The sequence below is a fragment of the Heptranchias perlo genome, chromosome 14 (assembly GCF_035084215.1).
Source record: "Heptranchias perlo isolate sHepPer1 chromosome 14, sHepPer1.hap1, whole genome shotgun sequence".
NCBI classification, from domain to species: Eukaryota; Metazoa; Chordata; class Chondrichthyes; order Hexanchiformes; family Hexanchidae; genus Heptranchias; species Heptranchias perlo.
In genome coordinates, this window is record NC_090338.1 from 60,414,904 (window position 1) to 60,440,491 (window position 25,588).

Sequence of the window (25,588 nt, forward strand, 5' to 3'; positions counted from 1 at the left end):
AAAAGCTAGGCAGTTGGGGGTTAAGAAATTTCTGTTTGTACCTGGGTAGAGGAGATTTTCTGTACCTGCTAGGACTCACAATGTATTTCTTACAGTTCCCTCATCGCTATAGTGCGAAGATCGTCCAAGAACTCCAAGACGCAGCCAAAACCTGAACCTAGCAACAGTAAGTAATCAGCTTCACAGTATGCCAGATGTAGGTCGCAGAGCTCAACATGGTCTGTTGGGACCAAGTTGTCATTTTCAGCATCTCTCCAAAACAGAGAGTGTAATTTTAACCTAGCCCACTCGATTTTACTTTCCAGTGACTTTGGGCGGGATGTAAAACGGGCAGCCGATCCAATCCCATTGGCGGGTTAGGTTAAAGTTACCCATAGACATGTAAAATAAATTTGCTGTAGTCTGACTCGTAGCTGCTCTGCTCTACGGAATTTTACTCTTGCAAGAAACTTTGGAAAGACAGCAGAGCCCTTGTAAGAAGTTTGCAGGCTGAACATGAGCCCTCACTGCCACCCCGCCCCCACCCCTGCCTCCTTCCAAATATAATATTCACCAATCACACTCAAACCTCCTCAGTCACACCCTTGTTTCAATAGATCTGAAACCAACTTTAAATTGCAGGAAACAATTCCTGGGGACTTGAAATTAAAGAGTCCCAATAGCCTGAGGTGCGAGACTTTCTCGGACATTCAGGTGATGGTGGAGAAGGATCCTGAGTATCTCACAGGTTTACTGGAGTACAGTAGCTCGTCAGTGTGGCTTTGACTAAGATTAGTGTTTTTGTTTTCTTTTTCTTTCTCTGTCACTTTCTCCAGACCAGACCGGGATTGATGATGTGAAAGTGAAAGCTGTGAATGAAATGATGGAACGGATAAAGCACGGTGTCATGCTGCGACCTGTGACCCATGTCACGAAGGTAAGATCCCCCAAGAGTTTAATTCACACTATATCCCAACCAGGACTTTGTACCATCCAGACCACCATTTTGAGGATCCCATTTTTCAATTGTGAAGATGCTATTTTTCCCTGTAGTCTCGTTCCCACTGAGAATTAGGCCCAGATTGGCTGAGTTTGTTTCATTCGGGACCAAAACAGAGGAGATGTTCACACCCTCTGTCTGGGATGGAATTCGGTCCAGGTCCCTGTCTTCCCAGAGATGAGGACAATGTTCTAATACACTGTAATATCATACATGCCAACATAAAAAAACAGCAAAAACTGAACAAAAAAGATAGTTGACATAGCCCCCCCAAAAAAATGAAAAATCAAAATCTGCCCAATGACATGTGAAAAATAGTAGCACCAAAAGTGCAACAGGATACAGGTTTGTCGTATTTTGAGACACAGGTGGACCAAAAATTCCATTAATTTAACTGCAAAAGAAAAAAGAAAACAAAAGTACACAAAAGATTTATTGACAGGGGCTCTGAGGACAGCAAAGCACCCCAAGTAAACAAGTTTTTGATGCTATTTGGTGCATTTTTTAGATAATTTGGAAGCCAGTCTAGAGGTTGGAATATCATGGTAACCTGGGCAGTTCAGTAACAGTACGGGAAAGTAAGCTGTGAGGACACAAAGAGACTGCAAAGGGATATAGACAGATTAAGTGAGCGGGCAAGAAGGTGTCAGATGGCGTGTAATGTGGGGAAATGTGGTAGGAAGAATAGAAAAACAGAATATTTTTTAAATGGTGAGAAACTATTAAATGTTGGCGTTCAGAGAGACTTGGGTGTCCTCGTACAAGAAACACAAAAAGTTAGTATGTAGGTACAGCAAGCAATTAGGAAAGCAAATGACATGTTGGCCTTTATTGCAAGGGGGTTGGAATACAAGAGTAAGGAAGTCTTACTACATTTGTACAGGGCTTTGGTGAGACCTCACCTATAGTACTGCATACAGTTTTGTTCTCCTTATCTAAGGAAGGATATACTTGCCTTGGAGGCAGTACAACAAAGGTTCGCTAGATTAATTCCTGGGATGAGAGGGTTGTCCTATGAGGAGAGGTTGAGTAGAATAGGCCTATTTTCTCTGAATGAGATGAATGAGAGATGATCTTATTGAAACATATAAGATTATTAGGGGGCTTGACAGGGTAGATGCTGAGAGATTGTTTCCCCTGGCTAGAGCGTCCAGAACTAGGGGGCATAATCGCAGGATAAGGGGTCGGCCATTCAAGACTGAGATGTGGAGGAATTTCTTCATGCAGAGGGTTGTGAATCTTTGGCATTCTCTACTCCAGAGGGCTGTGGATGCTGAGTCATTGAATATATTCAAGGCTGAGATAGATAGATTTTTGGACTCTAGGGGAATCAAGGGATATGGGAATCGAGCAGGAAAGTGGAATTGAGGTCGAAGATCAGTCATGATCTTATTGAATGGCACAGCAGGCTTGAGGGGCTGTACGGCCTACTCCTGCTCCTATTTCTTATTTTCTTACGTAACATGTTTACCAATTATTTTTGAAATAGTGAACACTTGAAAACAAAAGCGATGCAAAACTCAACAATAGGATGAATAAAGTATGCATATTTGGATTTTTTTCTTGAACTTTTCTGAATGAATGTCAAAGAAATGATAATTGAACACATATTAAGTGGGTGGCAGACCAGTCTGGTCTAACCACACATTTTCTACCATCCTTTGGAGCTGTGTGACCTCTTTCGGGGCTCAAAGGGTCTCCCAAATCAGATCTGCTGATCTCCCAGCCGGTTACGGCAGGAAATTGGGAGAAACCCCAGGGCCATTGTTTCTTTAAATCAAATGTGGTAAAGTTTATGAATGTTCTGCTGTCTGATACTGAGCGCTTGAAGTGAACCGATTGTGTTTGTAAATGGCGTGAGACAGAAACCACACACGCAACAGAGTCGCAAAGTGCTTCCAGTATTCAAGGGGTTAAATATCTGCTCCACTGTCTGTAATCTCATCAAACTGCTGGAACACCTGGAACACTTCTGCTTGGTTTTACCAGATCGGGATGTCACACTGCATCCTACCCTTGGCAACTGTAGTCAACATGGAAAAAATATATTTTAAATCAGAAAACTTTATAATCATTGCTCTTCTACATGATTGAAAGGAGAGTTCACGCTTAAAGATTGCCCGGCATTCCATTGAAAGGAAAACAAGTTAAAGCATGTAGAACTGTGGGATTCCATGTAACTTCAGCCAGCAGTGGGCATGTGGCTATTGGGGTTAAAAGACCACTAGCTTGTTCTCCACAGCACTTAATGGCTGCTCCTCCCAGTGAAGGGGAAAAAGATAGAAATCAATTAGTGCTGGAAACCAAGACTCAGAGTATCTTTGTACGTCACTAACAGATCTCCCGGGGCATTGCTCGTGGTAAGTCAAAGGGTATAACAAGGCACTGCATAGTATCCTCCTCCCAAAGTAGGCCTGTGTTCAACATGCCTAGTCACTTTAAGACCACATGGTCAAATTGGTATGAAGAGGCACATTCTGAGGTCAATTAGAAACTAATTGCTGGTGCTGCAGGAAGTATGGGTGTAGATGAGCAGCCGCTTGTAAATCCTTTCCACCTCCTGTTGGGGGGAGGTCAAGTAAAATAGATGGATAAGGGAAGATATGTGGATTGTTATTTGCATCTCTCTGTTTTTCTTTGCTACCTCATTTTATAATTTAAAACTGCCATCAGAGACAAGCCAGGAGCAGACATTTGTGTAGAATTCCTTCTGATCTGATCATACCCTAGTGACATTATAAACGGGAACAATGGGCTGAGAGCAGTCACCCCCATTCAGAATATTGCAGCTTTTGGTGTCCCCAGTGGGCCATAATGCTGGGCAGGAAGCAAATTGAATTAGATGTGTACATTGACAGTATTAGTCAAATTAATTCGGCTAGCAAAATATGATGACTGACCAGGCAAGTACTGTATGAGCTTTAGCATGTGGTAAAATCAGGAAAATCAATGCTGCAATGCGGACTGCTTTTAAAAGTAGTCGGTTCAAGTTTGCTGACGATACAAAGCTAGGTGGGAAAATAAGCAGTGAGGAGGACACAAAGAGTCTGCAAAGGGATATAGACAGGTTAAGTGTGTGGGCAAGAAAGTGGTAGATGGAGTATAATGTGTGGAAATGTGAGGTTAATCATTTTGGTAGGAAGAATAGAAAAACAGAATATTTTTTAAAGGGTGAAAAACTATCAAATGTTGGTGTTCAGAGAGACTTGGGTGTCCTAGTACAAGAAACACAGAAAGTTAGCATGCAGGTACAGCAAGCAATTAGGAAAGCAAATGGAATGTTGGCCTTTATTGCAAGGAGGTAGGAGTATAAGAGTAAGGGGGTCTTACTATAATTGTACAGGGCTTTAGTGAGACCACACTTGGAGTACTGTGTATAGTTTTGGTCTCCTTACCTAAGGAAGGATATACTGCCTTAGAGGCAGTGCAACGAAGGTTCACTAGATTGATTCCTGGGATGAGAGGGTTGTCCTATGAGGAGAGATTAAGTAGAATGGGCTTATACTCTCTGGAGTTTAGAAGAATGAGAGATGATTTCATTGAAACATGTAAGGGCTTGACAGGGTAGATGCTGAGAGGTTGTTTCCTCTGGCTGGAGAGTCTAGAACTAGGGGGCATAGTCTCAGGATAACGGGTCGGCCATTTAAGACTGAGATGAGGAGGAATTTCTTCACACAGAGGGTTGTGAATCTTTGGAATTCTCTCCCCCAGAGGGTGTGGATGCTCAGTTGTTGAGTATATTCAAGGCTGAGATAGACAGATTTTTGGACTCCTAGGTCAGCCATGATCTGATTGAATGGCGAAGCAGGCTCGAGGGGCCGTATGGCCTACTCCTGCTCCTATTTCTTATGTTCTTATGAATGAGTCAATAGATATTGCACAAAGATCATCAAGGGGTTGTGAGGAACTCATATCTTCTAACTGATGGGTGGGTCTTAATAAACAGTTTGAAGATCTAGGGGTAGAAATCTGTCTCGGGCGGTAGGGTAAAACGGCGGTCGGATAAAACGGCCGGTCTGGTAACTGCTGCCCATTACACACCCCACCCGATACCCAGTCCCCTTGACTTGACTAGAGCTGAATATCAAGTGGGACCAATAACAGGCAGCCGATGCAATATCCGCCTGTTTAGCCCTACCTTCCGCGATGAGTTCCTACCCCCTAGTTTAGGATTGTACTATCTGCACATTGTGAAGAACTTATAAAGAGGTTTATATTTCTAGACCGATGGCCGACTGTGGCAGAACAATGGTTCAGATTTGTTTGGGAAGAAATTGTCGTGCCTCATGGGAGTCTATGTTGAAGTACCTCAGTTGTCCAGCGCAGACAGCAGGATATTTTTTACTTGAAGTCTATTTTTGTCATGACATCCTGGAAATTCTAAATCAAAAGCAAAATACCGAGGAAGCTGGAAATCTGAAATAACAACAGAAAATGCTGGAAATACTCAGCAAGTCAGACAGCATCTGTGGAGAAAGAAAGAGTTAATATTTCAGGTCGATGATCCTTCCTTCATCAGAATTGGAAAATCTAATATCTGACAATGGTCGGGAGGACATCAATTTAAGTTATTCACAAAAAGAATTAAAGGGGTAATTAGAAAGAATGCAGAAGGTGGTTGGAATGTGGAATTCTCTACCAAAAATCATTGTTAAAGGAAAATCAACTAATTCTTTTTAAAAGGGAACTTGAAAATTGGGAATATTAAAGGATCCAGGGAGCAAGCGGGGAGGGTGGATTAGACTGGGTGACTTATATCGAGAAAAATACTGGCAGAGACTTGAGAAGCTGAATGACCTCTTTCTGTGCTGGAACAAACTATCGTTCATTGAAATACAACTTGTGGATGTCATATCAGGGAAAGTTGTACACAAAAATGTCTGCTCAGAGGCTGCTTCTAACCAGCAGTTTTAAACCATAAATCATGGTGGCAACGGACAAACGACAGTATAAATAGGTATAGCAAATGAGTAAATTATTCCCTTCAAGTAAACAGCATTAAATGTTTGTGGGGGAGGGGAAAGAGCAATTAGTCACATATTGCATGCGCGATATTAATAATGAAGATGTTAACTTGTTCACTATTTTAACAAAGGCTTTGGCCATTTAAACGAATTTATTCAAGTAGCTTAAAACTGTTTATCTACATAAAAAGTCTGAATCAAAAAAACACGATACAAGCTGGCAAAGTCTGAGGCCATCATGTTGGAGTTCTGATTCAGCCAAACCTTGAGCACTTTGTTCAGTTCAGATCACCAAGGCACAAGGGAAGCATTGAAGCCCCGGGAACGGTGCAAAGAAAGGCCACAAGGTTGATCCCTAGACCAGGACTTTTGTGCAGAAACTCAGGCTTTGCCACTGTCCCATAGCTGTGATCATGACCCCGGTCGATTTTCCTGGGTCAAGCTATTTAGATATTTTCTGCAGGCATTCCCACCTCTGTCGGGGAGCCTGCCTCGAGGCAGAGGTGGGCAATCATTTCAGCAAGCCTTGGGCGCCTGCCACAGGGTAGCAAGCCAGCAGCCTCCAGAACAGCTGAAGAGGACCAGACTTTTATTTTAAATGTAAAAATCGCAGGACTCAGGAGTTGGAATGATTGCACTGCTCTCCTTCCATTTAAACTTCAAGTCCTCCACCCCCTCCACATGCCATTGCAATGCATGGCATTCCTAGTTTCTAGTGTTGCTATGGCGCAAGCGATGGGAAATACATTGTGTAACATATTCCTGTCATTTGCATCTCATTAGCTTACATCTCATATTAAGGCGGACATATTCTACATCCCCCGCCACTTCTGGCGGAAACTCCAGGGGGTGTCGGGGAGCTGGTGGAATGGCTCCCCACCCAATTATTTTTGTCCCTGTCAGCTGGAATTCTGCTGGGAAGCCAGTATAGCTCCAACAAACAAGCTTGTCCCTAGTGTTAGAGGAAAGGTTAGAAAAACTCAGACTCTTTGAAAGGAAGTGCCTGAGAGAGGACCTTATGGATGTGTATCAGATACTACCTGGGATAGAAACGATTGAGCACTGTTTCCAAGTTAAACCATGACCGCAGCACAAGGGGACACTGGTACAAACTGGTAAAAAGGCAAGTTCAAGACTAATGTAAGGAAACACTTCTTTAAAGAGTGATTAATACCTGGGATGGTTTCCGGGTAGATTATTGGAGATAAAAACTCAAATCATGCAAGAGGCAATTAGCTGCCGTGATGCAGCTATCATAGGTTTCTATGGAAGGATGAGTTAGATAGCCCCCCTTATCTGTACTTACTTTTGTGATCTTTTCTTTGTTATTAATATTGTTGGATTTCAACCTTAAATGTGCTTTGACTCTTGGACAGTGTGTTGCTGTAGGTTACACTATAAGAATGAGAGACTTTACACTTACAGTCTCTCTCCTGTTCTCTCTTGCTGGCTAATCGGTGATTTCCATTCTGAAGAGGAAAGTTAGCAACAAGGTAGGACTCCTCCTCCTCCTCTCCTCCCCCCGCCCCCCCGCCCCCGCATGTTTTTGAAGCCCCTCCTGCACGTGTACCACAGAAATCATAAATTAAAAGGATTGTTTTGTATTCCTTTTCCAAAAAATGCTGTCTAAAGCTATAATAAACATGATGAAATGATTCAGATAAGGGGTTAAAGTCGGGCTCTGATTTGTGTTAATCGATGGGATGAGTTTGGTAATGGACTCGACCTTCGTGAAAACCTAGAGTTAAGGATGGATCCTGATTAGTACCAAGGCTGTGAAAGGTTTGGATTTTGGTTGTGGGATTCTTGTTGGTTCCACTGCGGGAAAATTTTCCGTCACTACCTGGACTGCAGACCTAAGCAGCCTCCCTCCGAGTGTTAGAAGCTAGCGGAAAGGGCCGATGAGTCAAGATTGTCCTTACCACTTGTGACTGGGTATTGCAGGAAGTCTGAATGCTGTTCTTCAGATGGTTTTCATATTGGACTGGAGTGACCCTGAGCTAGGGAGAGACCCTATTACCACTTTCCCCTGCAACAAATGAAGAAGGGGGGAGAGGCCTGTGAGTTTTTTCTTTCATAAAAACAAAATTATAAGTAACACTTTGAGGCTTCCTATAGATAGTTTGAGCATTAATAACTCAGGGAATTAGTAATCCTGGACAGGCTTTGCCTGCTATTGTGCAATTGCTCCTTTGATAGTATCTGGGAGATGGTAAGGCAGTGGAATAGTGGTGATGCCACCTCCCCCTTCCCCCGCCCGTGATTCCTGTGTAAGATCGTTCTGTTACAAAGAGGGTTTTTCCCCCATTTTTTTCCTCTCTTCCGTCCCTGAAGATGTTAACCCGTGGGGTATAATTCCCCGGCACTGACTGCCCCCTGGTGCTCACCCAAGGAGTCTTTCTTCATGTTTGAGTCTGGACAATGGATTGCCAGTGGGTTATTCAAACATGGGGAATGACAGCTCAGCCCAAGCGCTGCCCACACCTGACACCCACACATGCATTTTTCCAGCATTGATTGCGATCAAGAGTGGGAATGCTGGCTGATTCCCCCCTCCCCTCCGCAACTAACCCAGAGGCCCTGGATCAATCTTGGACTTCCCTGCTCTGTTTAGGTCTGTGGCACACTAAACAGTGCATTTACCATAGTAAGAATAATTTTAAATTCAGAGCATATGTTAACATATATTACGTGATGACGACTCGTTCCCTTCTTTAGAAGTGACCAGTCACCATCCTCAAAATCCTCTCGGTGAGGATGAAGTATCGAACTCGCAAGGGCCACTCAGGTCTAAATGTTACTCCTTTGACAAGGGAATCAGGGAGCTGGTAGAAACATCAAGTGTTAACATTTGAGGCAGGATCTCCTGTGGCTTGGTGAGACAGGGTTATGAATTTCAACTGTGTAGTTATTCTGATGAGACGTTCGCTTGTGTCATGCCAGCTTGGGCTCAGCTGTTCAGCCAACCTCAGGGAGCAGTGATAACAGATGAGTTGCATGGCAAGCTGCTGCCTTAAGGATGGTCTACTCTTAATGTGAATCAATTGAGGGAATATAACCTTTGACATCGCTCTTGCTTTGCTATTGTTTCCATGACTATGTGAGCTCCAATATATATTTTAAAAATAGACTAGGTAGGTCAGAAGAGATTGAATTCATAAAAATCTAAAATTAGTGAGTCACCGCATCTTTGAGTGTGGGATGCATTTGGGCAATTTTTTCCTGTAGCTGGATCTTTATTGGATTTGTAAACATTCAACAACTTTTCCCAGGTAAAAATTAAGCGAACCTGACTGAGATAAATTGGGGGTCATTTTGACTTTGGGCAATAGTGTAAAATGGCCAGTATCTGCTACCCGTTACACATCTCTCCTGATTTATTTCAAAACTTCAATGGAAATGAAAATGGGGAGAGATGTATAACAGACGGTTGATTCGATATCGGCCATTTTACACTATCGTCCAAAGTCAAAATGACCCTCATTGAGTTCCACGGGCTCCTGTTGTAGAAGAAGCTCTGGACCCCAAACTAGTGTCATACATACAAGCACCACTGTAAGACTTACCCCCACCTTCCAGAGACCCTATAAGTGGCTGTAACCTCCATTTCTTTCCCATGCTTACAGATGTTGATTATACTGGTACTGAATGTGTAACAATACATACTAGACTAGGCGAGTAGGCTTCTGTGTCTGTATATGTACAGGATACCATGTGGGGATGTGCTTTATGACCAACAATTCCATAAGTGGCCAGTTCTAATCATTCATACATAGAATTACATAGAAATTAGAGCACAGAAACAGGCCGTTCGGCCCAACTGGGGCAGAATTACTCTGCAAAGACTATTTTCATGTTTTCACTAGAAATATTGAGAAGAGGAAACCTTCATGAACACAGTAATGACTTTGTTGCACATGGCGACCAGAGCACTTCTCCCCTGAACGTTTGTAGAGAATATTGAGAAATCCACTTACAAATCAAGTGAAACCCCACAAGACAGCATTCTGTTTATCATGGTTGTTTACAGCAATATAGTCTGTCAGCATGGCTCAGTTGGTAGCACTCTGACCTCTAAATCATAAGGTTGTGGGTTCAAGCCTCTCTCCACGCCTTTAGGTTGACACTTCAGTGCTCGCTGCATTGTCAGTGGTGTCACCCTTTGAGTGACAAATTAAACTGAGGCCCTACCTACCCTCCAGGTGAACGTTAAAGACCCCATCTAACTATTTGAAGAAGAATAGGGAGTTCTTCTGATTTAAATTCCTCATTCAACCAACAACATCAAAAATAGATTAACCACTCATTTATCGCAAGAGGGTCTTCTGTGCAAATTGACCACCATGTTCATCTACAAGATAAGAGTCACTGCATTTGGAAGTCATTCATTGTAAGTGAAGCTCTTTGAGATTTTGCTGAGCGATGTAGTAAATGCAAGTCTTCCTATATTATTTTTGAAATGTAAATACTCTTCCTATAATATGAAACAATGGGGTTAAGTGGCCAGTAATGTTACATAACATTCTTTTTAAACATGCTTCATGTGGGTTATTATACAGCTGGTGGAGGCGGGGGAGGGAGAGAGATATGAGGAAATAGCGGGCTGGCTAGAGCAGAGACCATTCTTCCCATCAAAGCCTTTTGTGACATCTGAAGTGGCAAAATATGGCAAATAATTCCATGTGGTGAACCCTAGAACTGGATGAGAACCAGTTTGCAAAGTTTCCCCCTGGATAAAACAATTCCTATTAAACTGTAGACAATTTTAATGATAAACAGAACTGTCTTATTAAAACTCTGATGCATGTGCCCAGATATGTATCTATATATAGGTAGGAAGAGAAAATGAGTCTGAGAGCAGCCATCTTTTGATTATTCATACTGGGGTGGCAGATGGGAGGCAGCTGCACTTGGTAGCAGCAAGATATTAACTTGCCCCAGGGATGCTGGAGAGGCTCAGCAGGACACCTCATGCTGTCTGGCTGATGGGAAGGAGCCTTGCTGCAAGGCTGTTATTTATACCTGCTGTGTGTTTTGTTTTTACCCTGACAGCCACCACCAGTGGATGAGAAAACACAGGAGAGTGCCATGGACGAGCTGAAGGGGATCCTGGTAATGTAGAGACCAAGTTTAACCCTTTCATAACTACCATCATTTTAAGCACCATCAGTAAAAATAAAACAAAAGTCACAGCGACAGTAAGAATGGATTAGTATCTACAGCACTGTTCAACTGAGGCCTTGTCTGCCTTTTTCAGGTGGACACTAAAGATCCCATGGCAACCTGAGAATCCCCTCCCACTCCCCCACTCCCCACTTTGAGGTGACTCTTGGTGCCTCCAATGACAATGCATTGCTATGTTTATTTTATTGGGTTGCCTACGATAGTGAGTTTACTATTGGAGGCAACCCTGTAAAGTAAATGGGGCGTCAGAGAAAAAAGCGGAGAGTTCGCTTGGTGTCCTGACCAACTTAACTCATCTAAAAACAGATTAACTGGTTATTGACCTCACTGCTGTTTGTTGGACCTTGCTGTGCACAATTAGCATTGCTGTGTTGACCTACATAAGGGCAGTAACTGTACTTCAAAGTAATTCATGGTGAAGCACTTTGGGACCTTTCTGAGAGATGTGATGAAATGCTATGTGAAAGCACATTTGTTCTTTTCTCTGATACCCCATCCAGGTTGTCTCTGATTTCTGAATGCTTTCATCAGCAAAAAGAAACAGTGGCTACCACCAGCAGTGAAGTTCAGGGCCACAAGCAGCCTGAACTCTCGGCCTATCCATGCAAGCCAACAATGCACTTTTAGCACTGTTGGCTGTGCAGGCCATCCTCTGACATCGGGGAAAGTCCATGGCCACACTGGTTAAAATAATGTGGGTTTAATTTTTACTGACTGCGAGAATCGCACATGCATAGTTCCACTAAAGTCACGCCCGCAACTTCGGAGCAAGTGTGCATGAATGAGACTTGTGCATGTGCAGTTATCTGTTGCATCCAAATCCACTGCACGGGTAGATTCCTCAGCAATGGAACCAGCACAGATTAAAGAACCACTTCCAATGGAAACAGCTGTTAATATAAATGGAATATGATATAACTCACACTGTGGCAACTCATAGTTTAGAAACCATGTAGAAAGTCCTCCCTGTAATACCCCTACACTGACACTTGCTGATATAACATAAGACTGACTCCAACGACAACAGCTTGCATTTATAAAGCGCCTTTAACGTAGTAAAACATCCCAAGACACTTCGCAGGAATGTTATCAAACAAAATTTGAAACTGAGCCACATAAGAAGATATTATGACAGGTGACCAAAAGCTTGTTCAAAGAGATAGATTTTAAGGAGCGTCTTAAAGGATGAGAGAGAGGGAGAGAGGTTTAGAGACGGAATTCCAGAGCTTAAGGCCTAGGCAGCCGAAGGCACGGCCGCCAATGGTGGAGTGATGAAAATCGGGGATGTGAAAGAGGCCAGAATTGGAGGACTGTAGAGAGTTGTAGGGCTGGAGGAGGGTGACAGAGATAGGGCGGGGAAAGGCCATGGAGGGATTTGAAAACAAGGATGGGAATTTTAAAATCGAGGCATTGCCGGATCGGGAGCCAATGCAGGTCAGTGAGCACAGGGGTGATGGGTGAATGGGACTTGGTGCGAGTTAGGATAAGAGCAGCAGAGTTTTGGATGAGCTGAAGGTTATGGAGGGTAGAAGATGGGAGGCCGGCCTGGAGAACATCGGAATAGTCGAGTCTAGAGGTAACAAAGGCATGGATGAGGGTTTCAGCAGCAGATTAGCTGAGGCAGGAGCAAAGACAGGCGATATTACGAAGGTGGAAGTAGGTGGTCTTGGTGATGGAGAGGATATGGGGTTGGAAGCTCAGCTCAGGGTCAAATAGGATCCCAAGATTGTGGAAGTCTGGTTCAGCCTCAACACTTCTCACTACTCACAATAATGCTTTCTGCTTAAACGTTCACGCTCGGACTTTCCTCGGTGGTTACTTCCGCTCGGCTGCTGTAACTTCTTCAGAAGATCGGCAAAACCCCATTCACGCCAGGGCTTGTGACGATCTTGTGACGATCTTCCGCCAAATTTACCGCAGCTGAGCGGGAGAACCCTCGAGGAAATTCTGGATGACATTGTTTATGTCTTCCTCACTAAAGCGAAACCATATAAAATATCCACTCTACAACAAACCCAGGTTAATAACACACCTGCCCCTATTATAATGCTATGATGCTCCTTCTCTATAAAAAATTTCTAATGATAAAACACACAGTTTAAAGCTCCCTCACTGTCATATAAAATGCCAGTCTGTCTGTCACAATCTCTGTTAAACCACACAATGAGACTATTTATCTGAAATCACTGGACATCACTTTGAGTTTGATATCTGCAAATTCTCCCTGCTATTTTTCAGCAGATGACTTTAAATATCAGGAAATCCCTCGAGGCTCAGCTTTAGTGGGAGGGACGATGTTACTGGAATTTTTTTCCCTCTCCACTCACCAACTGAATACAATAATCCTGCGTTCACCACCATTTAAAATGGGCTATTCCCTTTTCTCAATTCATTCACAAAAATATGTATCTGATCAAAAATAAAACACCGTTTTGGATAAATCAGTGAGTGATCATCCAGATTCAACTAGCAATGTTACGAATCAGCATTCTAGTTTTGTGAGCACAGCAGGTACAGTCAAGTGAGAAATAGGAGTTGATTTTCTGACTTGAGCTTAATTACAGTGGTCAGAAAAGAGGCAAAATGTTGGTGAATGCAAAGTCACAAGACAGCGACAGACCTCCTGCCGAAGCATATAGTGTATTGACATTGATGGGTGCCAGTAAATTATTCACGGGATTACTTTGGCACACACAAATCTTTCCACAATAAACTCATCACAGTCAGATGCATTGCTGTTTATCAAAATATTCTTAAATAGCATGATTATTTAGAACATGTGAGAAATCATAAAAAATACCCCTGATATCACAGATATAATGCACCATTCATTATAACACTATCTTAAATAATACACTCCTTATTGTAGCACACTGATATATCTCTTAATCCTTACTGTAACTCTCAAATAACATGCCCCTCATTATAATAACACTGATATAACACAAATTTCTCTGAATGACTGTCTTACACAACAAACTATTACACACTCTTAAATAACACACATCTCTCTGTCTGATATGACACTTAAACACACAGCCTTCACTGTCAAACGCTGATATATCTTACACCCCTCATTGTAATACTGATATATGTCATACCCCTCATTGTAACTCTGTCAAATAACACCCGTCCTCGCTGTAACACTGTTTAATATATACACAACCCTAACTGCGACGTTCTCCACTATAATATACCCCTAACTGTGACACCATCTAAAAACAAACTTGCTCTAACTGTGACAATCTTTGAGATAACCTTTCACTGTAACACTGTATAATATAACAGCTCACTGTAACACTCCACTCACTCTAACATTATTTAATAGTCATGATGTGGAGATGCCGGTGATGGACTGGGGTTGACAATTGTAAACAATTTTACAACACCAAGTTATAGTCCAGCAATTTTATTTTAAATTCACAAGCTTTCGGAGGCTACCTCCTTCCTCAGGTGAACGATGTGGAAATGATGGAAATTCCACATCGTTCACCTGAGGAAGGAGGTAGCCTCCGAAAGCTTGTGAATTTAAAATAAAATTGCTGGACTATAACTTGGTGTTGTAAAATTGTTTACAATTATTTAATAGAACACCTCTCTCACTGTATCACTGTCTAATATAACATACCTCTCACTATAACACTCTCTGATATAATGCCCGTTACTGTAACACTCTCTCACATTAATAGCAAAAACCTTATAACACATGCTCTCTATAATGTTACTCATATTGACATGGGTCGTGGCTTCCTTACTATAGAAACGCTGAATAAAACTTAAGTTGACCTCTTACAACTTGCCCCTTACTTACACTGTTTTTGAAAAGCCAGAAAGCATTTAAACAGAGAGGGGCCTAGAAATCGGATTGTGCCCGAATCGGGGCACAATCCCTGCCTAATGAGGCCAGCGGCAGGACCACAGGAAATTGGCCCGCTGGCCTCATTTGTTTATTGCCTTCGCAATACAGGCGCCAATTGTGGCCCCAGAGGCAGCTCGCTGGTCCCAGGAGGGACCAAGATTGCCAGCGGCCCCCAAATTTAATAAGGTATAATATATCTCCACAATAAGGTAAGTAAAAAAAATTAAACTTATCTTTTTTTTAATCCGTTCATGGGATGTGGGCGTCGCTGGCGAGGCCAGCATTTATTGCCCATCCCTAATTGCCCTTGGGAAAGTGGTGGAGAGCCACCTTCTTGAACCGCTGCAGTCCGTGTGGTGAAGGTTCTCCCACAGTGCTGTTAGGTAGGGAGTTCCAGGATTTTGATCCAGCAATGATGGAGGAACGGCAATTTATTTCCAAGTCGGGATGGTGTGTGACTTGGAGGGGAATGTGCAGATGGTGTTGTTCCCATGTGCCTCCTGCCCTTGTCCTTCTAGGTGGTAGAGGTTGTGGGTTTGGGAGGTGCTGTCAAAGAAGCCTTGGTGAGTTGCTGCAGTGCATCCTGTGGATGGTACACACTGCAGCCACGGTGCACTGGTGGTGAAGGGAGTGAATGTTCAGGGTGGTGGATGGGGTGCCAATCAAGCAGGCTGCTTTGTCCTGGATGGTGTCGAGCTTCTTGAGTGTTGTTGGAGCTGCATTCATCCAGGCAAGTGGAGAGTATTCCATCACACTCCTGACTTGTGCCTTGTAGATGGTGGAAAGGCTTTGGGGAGTCAGGAGGTGAGTCACTCGCCGCAGAGTACCCAGCCTCTGACCTGCTCTTGTAGCCACAGTATTTATGTGGCTGGTCCAGTTAAGTTTCTGGTCAATGGTGACCCCCTGGATGTTGATGGTGAGGGATTCGGCGATGATAATGCCATTGAATGTCAAGGGGAAGTGGTTAGACTCTCTCTTGTTGGAGATGGTCATTACCTGGCACTTGTCTGGCATGAATGTTACTTGCCACTTATCAGCCCAAGCCTGGATGTTGTCCAGGTCTTGCTGCATGTGGGCACGGACTGCTTCATTATCTGAGGGGTTGCGAATGGAACTGAACATTGTGCAATCATCAGCGGATATCCCCATTTCTGACCTTATGATGGAGGGAAGGTCATTGATGAAGCAGCTGAAGATGGTTGGGCCTAGGACACTGCCCTGAGGAACTCCTGCAGCAATGCCCTGGGGCTGAGATGATTGGCCTCCAACAACCACTACCATCTTCCTTTGTGCTAGGTATGACTCCAGCCACTGGAGAGTTTTCCCTGATTGCCATTGACTTCAATTTTACTAGGGCTCCTGGTGCCACACTTGGTCAAATGCTGCCTTGATGTCAAGGGCAGTCACTCTCACCTCATCTCTGGAATTCAGCTCTTTTGTCCATGTTTGGACCAAGGCTGTAATGAGGTCTGGAGCCGAGTGGTCCTGGCGAAACCCAAACTGAGCATTGGTGATCAGGTTATTGATGAGTAAGTGCCGCTTGATAGCACTGTCGATGACATCTTCCATCACTTTGCTGGTGATTGAGAGTAGACTGATGGGGCAGTGTTTGGCCGGATTGGATTTGTCCTGCTTTTTATGGACAGGACATACCTGGACAATTTTCCACATTGTTGGGTAGATGCCAGTGTAGTAGCTGTACTGGAACAGCTTGGCTAGAGGCGCGGCTAGTTCTGGAGCACAAGTCTTCAGCACTACAGCCGGGATGTTTTCGGGGCCCATGGCATTTGTTATATCCAGTGCACTCAGCCGTTGCTTGATATCACAAGGAGTGAATCGAATTGGCTGAAGACTGGCTTCTGTGATGGTGGGGATATTGGGAGGAGGCCGAGATGGATCATCCACTCGGCACTTCTGGCTGAAGATGGTTGCAACTGCTTCAGCCTTGTCTTTTGCACTCACGTGCTGGACTCTGCCATCATTGAGGATGGGGACGTTCATGGAGCCTCCTCCTGTTCGTTGTTTAATTATCCACCACCATTCATGACTGAATGTGACAGGTCTGCAGAGCTTTGATCTGATCCGTTGGTTGTGGAATCGCTTAGCTCTGTCTATAGCATGTTGCTTTTGCTGTTTAGCATGCATGTAGTCTTGAGTTGTAGCTTCACCAGGTTGGCACCTCATTTTTAGGTACACCTGGTGCTGCTCCTGGCATGCCCTTCTACACTCCTCATTGAACCAGCATTGATCCCCTGGCTTGTTGGTAATGGTAGAGTGAGGAATATGCCGGGCCATGAGGTTACAGATTGTGCTGGAATACAATTCTGCTACTGCCCCACAGCACCTCATGGATGCCCAGTTTTGAGCTGCTGGATCTGTTCTGAATCTATCCCCTTTAGCACAGTGGTAGTGCCACACAACACGTTGGATGGTGTCCTCAGTGTGAAGACAGGACTTCATCACCACAAGGACTGTGCGGTGGTCACTCCTACCAATACTGTCATGGACAGATGCATCAGCGACAGGTAGGTTGGTGAGGACAAGGTCAAGTAGGTTTTTCCCTCATGTTGGTTCGCTCACCACCTGCAGCAGGCCCAGTCTGGCAGCTATGTCCTTCAGGACTCGGCCAGCTTGATCAGTAGTGGTGCTACAAAGCCACTCTTGGTGATGGACATTGAAGTCCCCCACCCAGAGTATATTCTGTGCCCTTGTTACCCTCAGTGTTTCCTCAACATGGAGGAGGACTGATTCATCAGCTGAGGGAGGGCAATAGATGGTTTCCTTGCCCATGTTTGACCTGATGCCATAAGATTTCATGGGGTTAGGAGTCAATTTGAGGACTCCTCAGGGCCACTCCCTCCTGCCTGTATACCACTGTACCGCTACCTCTGGTGATAGTGATGGAAGAGTCTGGGACATTGGCTGAAAGGTATAATTCTGTGAGAATGGTTATATCAGGCTGTTGCTTGACTAGTCTGTGGGACAGCTCCCCCAATTTTAGCTCAAGTCCCCAGATGTTTATGAGGAGGACATTGCAGGGTCGATTGGACTTGGTTTGCCTTTGTCCTGTCCCGTGCCTAATGGTCCATCCGGTTTTATTCTTATTGTGATTTTCTGTCGTGAGATTGTACAACTGAGTGGCTTGCTAGGCCATTTCAGAGGGCGATTAAGAACCAACCACGTTGCTGTAGGCCAGGAGTCACATATAGGCCAGACCGGGTAAGGACGGCAGGATTCCTTCCCTAAAGGGCATTAGTGAACCAGATGGGTTTTTACGACAACCCGATAGTTACTTAATTAATTGAATTTAAATTCCCCAGCTGCCGTAGCGGGATTTGAACTCATGGCTCCAGATTATCAGGCGAGGCCTCTGGATTACTAGTCCAGTAACATAGCCACTATGCTGCCGTACCCAGTAACGGTATTAGGAGGCAGCCTCCAGCTGTCTCTTTAAAGAGCACTGGTTTGGTTGCCAACAGGCTGAGAATTGCAGCACGCATGGCCCATGCTGGGGTCTCACAAAGGAATTTTGCAAAGGGGGCCTCAAACAGAAGTTAGGCCCCCTATTTACATATGCAAAGGGTTTAATGCCTGTTTTAGGCACGGGCCTATGCAGGAGCCTTTACCAATATGATGGGCAGCGCAATTCCTGCCCGGAATGAGCACGTCACCCGACATACTGAATGTTTAGGCCCCCGTTTTACGCCTGTAAAACTGGCGCGGTGCCATCAAATTTCTATGCCAGCGTCTCTGTGCCACAAATAAAGAACTGCACTTATATCTTTTTTAACTACCTGAAGTTATAAATTTACAAGCTTGGGTTTGGCGTCAATGGTTCAGGTGCTTTGCGGTTGACCAGAATAGCGCTTCGTGTGTTACTCTGTGACGTGTAGTGTGTCTGATTTCCCACTGTCTGCTCATAGGACTCGATGAAGAAGAGCCCAAGTCGGGGGTTTCCAGATGTAAGTCACAACAAGACAGAGAATGAGCTGGAAGTTGTTCTTAGACGGAGACGGAAACAAACTTCAGATTACAATCCAAGAGGTAGTGAGTCGCTAACCCTGTGTGTTTGTCTTTCCTCAGTTTGCAGACTCTGTGAACAGTAATGTACAAGCTCGGTTATCCTTGGCTGAAGATTTAAGTATCAATCAATCCTGCCTTACAATCTCAGCATTCATGATAGCAGCATTCTTCATAGCTGGTGTGATGGGAAAAAGTAACAACACATGCAGCTGAACAATGCAAACCTTAGTCTGTGCTGAGTTGGCTGATCTCAGCTGCGATAGCAGTCGAGGTGCTGCAGTTGGCCTCAGTGCCCCTGGGCTAGGGAGTGGGGGGAGAGATCAGCCCACATGTCCACTCCTGATCAATATCAAGCGACCACCAGCGGGAAATGCATGTGTGTGGATGGTGGGTCAGAATGGAATCAGGCTCAACTATGATGTTCTCTTTGGTCAAAAAGCCCACCAACCTTCACTATCATAGCATTTTACAGCGTGGAAGGAGCCTATTTGGCCCATTGCACCTGTACCAGCTCTATGAAACAAATATTTACTTAGTCCCATTCCCGTGCTCTTTCCCCATATCCTTTTAAATATTTATTTTTTAATCATTTATCCACCTGCCTTTTAAAAACTATCATGGATTCCGTTTCCACCACTATTTGGGATAGAGCATTCCACGTCCTAACACCTCTCCGCATTAAACAATTCTCCTAACCTCTCCTTTCGTTCTTTTGGTGATGATCTTAACTTTATACTTGCTTGTTACTGACCAGTGCGATAGTTATTCTCCATATCTATCTTAGCAAATCTCCTCATAATTCTGACACCACCATCAGATCTCCTCTTAACTTTTTCTGTTCTAGTGAAAAGAGCCCTAATTTCTCTAGTCTCGCCTTCTAACTAAAGTTTCTCATAGATAAATTTCTTTTGTACCCTCTCTCTAGCCTTTGACATCATCCCTAAAGTAAGCCACCTAAATTTGAACACAATATTCTAACTGCGGCTTAGTATAGATTTAATATTACCTCCTTGCTTCTGTTCTCAATGCCTTTTCTATAAACCTAGGATCCTATGTGTTTTTTTTTATAGCTTTTCAACTTATCAACTTGTCCTTCCACTTTTAAAGATTTTGTATATTCCCTCCTCTTATTCTTCCTCCCAAAACGTATCACTTCACATTTCTCCACATTAAATTTCATCTGAAATCTATCTGGCCAATCTACTGACCTGTCTATATCCTCCTGAAGTTACTTATAGTCTTCTTCACAGTTAACCACTCCCTATTTTTGTTTCAGCTGCACATTTTGATATTGTGCCCCTTCTACCCAAGTCCAGAACATATAACACTAACCCCGGGTACACTAATATTTTGAAGCCGGAAGTCCAAAAGACACCCATTAACCATCCACTAATCTTTGTTTTCTGTCCTTTAACCAACTTCTTATCCATGCTGCCACATTCCCTTTAATACCTCACGCCTTAATTTTATCAACAAGCCTCCTATGCAGCAACTTATCAAACGCCTTTTGAAAATCCATATACACAGCATCCGCTTCATTCCTTTATCAATACAACAAGGCAGAGGAGGAAAATTTAACCCAGGGCGGGCACAAGGCAGTAGGCCTTACCACCCAATCTTACGCCCTTTTCACTGCTATTTCCACCCCCCACCCCCGCCCCCCAACACAGATTTTAGACAGGAGAGCAGAGGAAAATTCAGTCTGGTATGTTTCAAAGCCAGACATTCTCGCATTTTCATTAGCGGAGAGAAACAGATGTTCTCTTGTTTTTTGTCTAAAGAGGAACCTCATCCCCTATGATGCTGCCTGCCTTGCCACAATGGAACCGCAAATCTAAATATACAAAATTGCTTTGTGTGGACAGAATCTATAAATGCCAATACATGTTGTCGACTGTAATACTATATGAATGAGGAGAGTTTGTGCTGTCCTATCTTTGACAGATGGAAATGAAACAGATGCCAGTGATGTTGCCTCTTCCAAATCCCTCAGCCTGAAGGACAGTGATGAAAGAAAAAGCGATAACCTGGAGCCCAGCCCTGTGCAGCAGGCTCCAGCAACAGAGGAGCTGGATAGCAGGGCCTCGAGAAGGTAAAACAGAGATGTATCTGGGCTGCAACAGCTTGTTCTCTTAATGGAGCACAGGCACACATTAAATTAGGCCCATATTTAAACCAAAGTGATTGTCACTCCCAATAGGTGACACTAGGTAGTTCTGGGTTACACTACGTCCATCACCAATATAGAGCTTCCAGCTCCTGACCTGTCTTTCATCAAAACTTTCCTGTTCATAGGAACATAGGAACAGGAGTAGGCCATTCAGTCCCTCGAGCCTGTTCCGCCATTCAATTAGATGATGGCTGATCTGTATCTTAACTCCACCTTGCCTTGGTTCCGTAACCCTTAATACTCTTGCCTAACAAAAATCTATCAATCTCAATTTTGAAACTTTCAATTTTAAACATCTTCCTGTGTACTGTCAAAAAATTAAACACAGACTAAAAAATCATGGAAGTATTTCAATTGTGGCGCTGCTGTGCTCAATAATAAATCCATTCTGTTCTATAGCATTATTATCCTGAGTTGATTATACTGAGCGAACAATGGCTCCGAAATTCTGATCAGGGCCAAGGCAGAAACTTGGCAGACCTCCAGATCAGGGCCAGAAAATGAGGCAGAACCAGGTTGTGCCTGGATTCCACCCCATGTTTTTGGTTCTGCCATTTTCTGGTGGGCTTTCTGCATACATCCCCTTACGTCAGGGGGGCATGTTTGAGGGAGATCTCGGGCTTCCCTGGGAATTCCACCTTTTCCACCTTAAAAGACCTCTGCCAGCGAAGAGCTGGCGTGAGTCCCGCTGAGGCCTCAGGAATGACCCATGACCTCAGGGTCGTTTTACTGAAATGGCTAGGTGCTGCTCCACCTATGGCAGGCAGCTCAGGATGGGCACCTTGATTCGTCCTTACAGGCGCGATGCATACACCCCGATCATACTAATGACCCCTTTCCCAGCAATTTAGGAGGGAGTCAGCGGCTTTTACTTTGGGCAATTATGAGCTCTGCTGTGCTCACAGCTGATGTGTGCAACCTGTTGCTCCCAAATTGGAAAATTTCCATCAGCAAAAAATGACTGATCTACACTGGCTGTGGATGGGAGGGGGATAGAGCAGATGTTAAGCAGCATTTTCCTGGGTACAGGAATTCCTGTGATATCTGGGAGTCCTGTACTTATGCTCAGACCTGTGCAATCCTGGACATATGGACAATAGTCACTGTTCATGATATTGCTCCATTTAAATGTGACGAGAGGGATCCAGACTGAAGGTACATTTTATTAACCCATTGAGACCGAGGGTGGAACAGAGACAGAGGCAGATGTGCAGTGTCTTGTGTTCTTTTGTTGCTGTAACTTCAATGGATTGAGCCCATCTGTGTCTATATGGGTGGTTGCATTGCACTGAAGCAATTCCAAATAAATGTTTGTTCTGAATGGACTAAATTTGTGATTTTGTAGTCACTAATGGGATGTGAATTTCCTAAAAAGATGTTATCTTGCAAAATGCTTCCTATTCTCAACTATAAACGAGGGGGAGAACTTCACCTCCTCTATCTGGACTTGACTTGACCTCAAGTCTGAGGTAAAAGACCAGTGAAAGGAGAGAGTGTCTGCAGAAAAGTCATCCACGTCTTTGTCACCTCCACACTCGATGATTCCAATGCTCTCCTGGCTAGCCTGCCACCCTCCGTAGACTTCAGTTCATCCAAAACCCTGCCGCCCGTATCATATTTCAGACGAAGTCCACTCATCCATCACCCCTGTCTTCACTGACCTACATTGGCTTCCTCTCCCCCACTGCCTCAAATTTAAAATTCTCATTCTCATGTTTAAATCCCTTCGTGGCCTTGCCCCCCACCCATCCCCCCTATCTCTGTAACCTCTTCCAGTACTACAACCCCACTGAATTCTTCATTCCTCTGACTCTGGCCTCCTTTCACCACACCATTGGCAGTGGTGACTTTAGTGCCTGGGCCCCATGCTTGGGAATTCCCTCCCTAAAACCCTCCACCACTCCACCTCTAAGACCCTTCTTAAACCCAATCTCTTTAACCAAACTTTTGGTCACCCCTCCTAACGTCTCCTTTTTTGGTTCAGTCCTTTTCTTTGATTACGCTTCTGTGAAGCACTTAGTTTTTCTACCTGAAGACAGGTTGCACAGACTAGGCTTGTATTCCCCTGAGTATAGAAGACTCAGGGGTGATCTAATCGAGGTGTTTAAAATGATAAAAGGATTTGATTGGGTCGATAAAGAGAAACTATTTCCTCTGGTGGGGGAATCCAGAACAAGGGGGCATAACCTTAAAATTAGAGCCAGGCCATTCAGGAGTGAAATCAGGAAGCACTTCTTCACACAAAGGATAGTAGAAATCTGGAACTCTCTCCCCCAAAAGGCTGTGGATACTGGGTCAACTGAAGCTTTCAAGACTGAGATCAACAGATTTTTGTTGGTAAGGGTATCAAAGGATGTAGAGCAAAGGCAAGTAAATGGAGTTGAGGTACAGATCAGCCATGATCTAACTGAATGGCGGAGCAAGGTTGAGGGGCTGAATGGCCTACTCCTGTTCCTATGTTCCCATTAGAGGTGTTGTTATTTCTGTCATTTTTTTACCATTCTCCTTTTTTCCTTCTCAGCTCTGAAGAAATGAAGAGAAAATGTTCAACTAAACAAGAAAACGTTCAACCCCAGGGTATCCTTATTACCATAAGCAGCCCATCAGAATCACCTGACCAAAGAAGCGCTCCCGCTCAGGGCCAGAACAAATCCAAGAGTCAAAGCGCAATTCATGAAAGCACTGATGCAGATTGTTAACAGCAGTAGGGAGGTGGTGATGTCAAGGAGTTTGCAGTTATTGTTGAAAACGATAATCTCTCCTTTTAATCTCCATGCGACCAGAATGCCTTTAGCATTCATGTGAGGGGTCCAATTAAAATTGCTGCTGTGTGTGCCCTGGTGAGGTTGCCTCCTGAAAACCTTCAGGCTCGTTCATCCAATCCAGCACAAAGACAATTGTAAAGTCATTGGGGTAGAAATCCCTTTTTTTCCCACTCGCCATCCACGATTTTCGCCTCCTTAAAGTGAAGGGGTGGAAAGTCGCAAGCTGGCGAGTGCACAAGAGGAATTTCTATTGCTCAAGATATAACCTTCCTAATCCTTTGTACTGCTGATTGCTGACACACTTGACATCACTGCCTCATTTGAGAAAGGTTTTACAGATGCATTAAAAAATCTATACAAGGGCCGCGGTAGAGCATCTGGTTATTGTCTTGCTGTCCATGTTTTTCTTTTTTGTTTACGATTATAATTTTATTAATTTCTTCACCTTTCCTACTTGTCAAAAGAGTTTAGGATGTAAGCAATAACCACAGCAACTAATACCGATACATCCCATTTCATCATCAATAAAATTCATTCAAATATAGGCCTCAGAATGCCCAGGGTTTAATTGTGCATATTGTCATCCCTCCCTGTTGCCTCTTAACTATAATCAAGGATTTCTGAAGGCCATGGTTGTTTTGAATCAAAAGCATTTCCTTTTTTTGATCTCCTGCTCTGTGATGAGCTAAGTCAAACAGGAGACCTCTCTCTCTCCCTTACACACGGAGTGCAGCATTACAAAACCATCCTTTTGTCTCATTCCAGCCCTTACTGGCCAAAAAACAACGGCCGCATCATTCTGACTGCACACTGCTAAGCAGTCTGCAGTCGGGTTTTATATTATTATACTGCAGGAAGACTGTAACAGGAGCTGTACTGACATTGAGTGATAATCAATATTTAGATAACATTACTGGAATTCCCCTTTATGTCATTCCCGCAAAGCTTGATCCTCAGGATTTTTAACACTGAACCAAAACCATTTATTTCCCATGTACTCCCTGTTGTACAGCTTCTCACACACACTGAAACGGAGTACTGTTATGCTGCTGATCTGTTTCTCTCATACCTCAGCTCCATGGAGCCTCGAGTTCACTTCTCAGCACAATACACAGCAGCACTGATGCAAATCAGTAACACACTCCTCACAATATCATGGTAGCACCTCCAATGTCACTGTGGCTTCCCTGTGACAGCTTAACATTAATTTGATGAGCACACCTTTATGAAAGAGAGAGGAACGAAGAGGCAGAGCAGAGGTGGCAAAGGGAAATTAAACAGAGCCTTATCTCAGGCCTCTCCTCTGCAACTTCCAGTGTGGAGGACTGAGGCCAGGTCGCTCATATCATTGACCATCCCCCATTTGAGAGGGGTCACAGCCATCAACAACAGAAAAGGAAATTTCCTTTAGGTGCAGGATTACTCCCAATGAATAGATTGTAAAGAATAGAATGAAATGGCGAATGGTGCCGGTGTGGTAAAAAATCATACCATAACACTGCTTGAATCCACAGGTAGTGCAATTAAACCATCTTCTTGATGGATGGTCTAGCCATGGAATGATGTCTCAGTTCCTGTATAACAGAGAATGTTCTGCATCATGCCATCATAACATTGAGGTGCACATTAAAGTGGTCAGGAGGC

At 43.9% G+C, this 25,588-nt stretch overlaps 1 protein-coding gene across 1 annotated transcript in view; it reads left to right on the forward strand.

Annotated features, from left to right (window-relative positions):
• Positions 1–24,596, forward strand: part of LOC137332168 (shootin-1-like) — a 42,429-nt gene extending 17,833 nt beyond the window's left edge. The window contains exons 9-14 of the mRNA XM_067995873.1: positions 96–166; positions 816–916; positions 10,996–11,055; positions 18,910–19,030; positions 20,954–21,101; positions 23,701–24,596. Coding sequence (XP_067851974.1) covers positions 96–166; positions 816–916; positions 10,996–11,055; positions 18,910–19,030; positions 20,954–21,101; positions 23,701–23,878 — 679 coding nt within the window. The 3' untranslated portion in view covers positions 23,879–24,596. The remainder of the gene's footprint in view (positions 1–95; positions 167–815; positions 917–10,995; positions 11,056–18,909; positions 19,031–20,953; positions 21,102–23,700) is intronic.
• Positions 24,597–25,588: the final 992 nt, after the last annotated feature.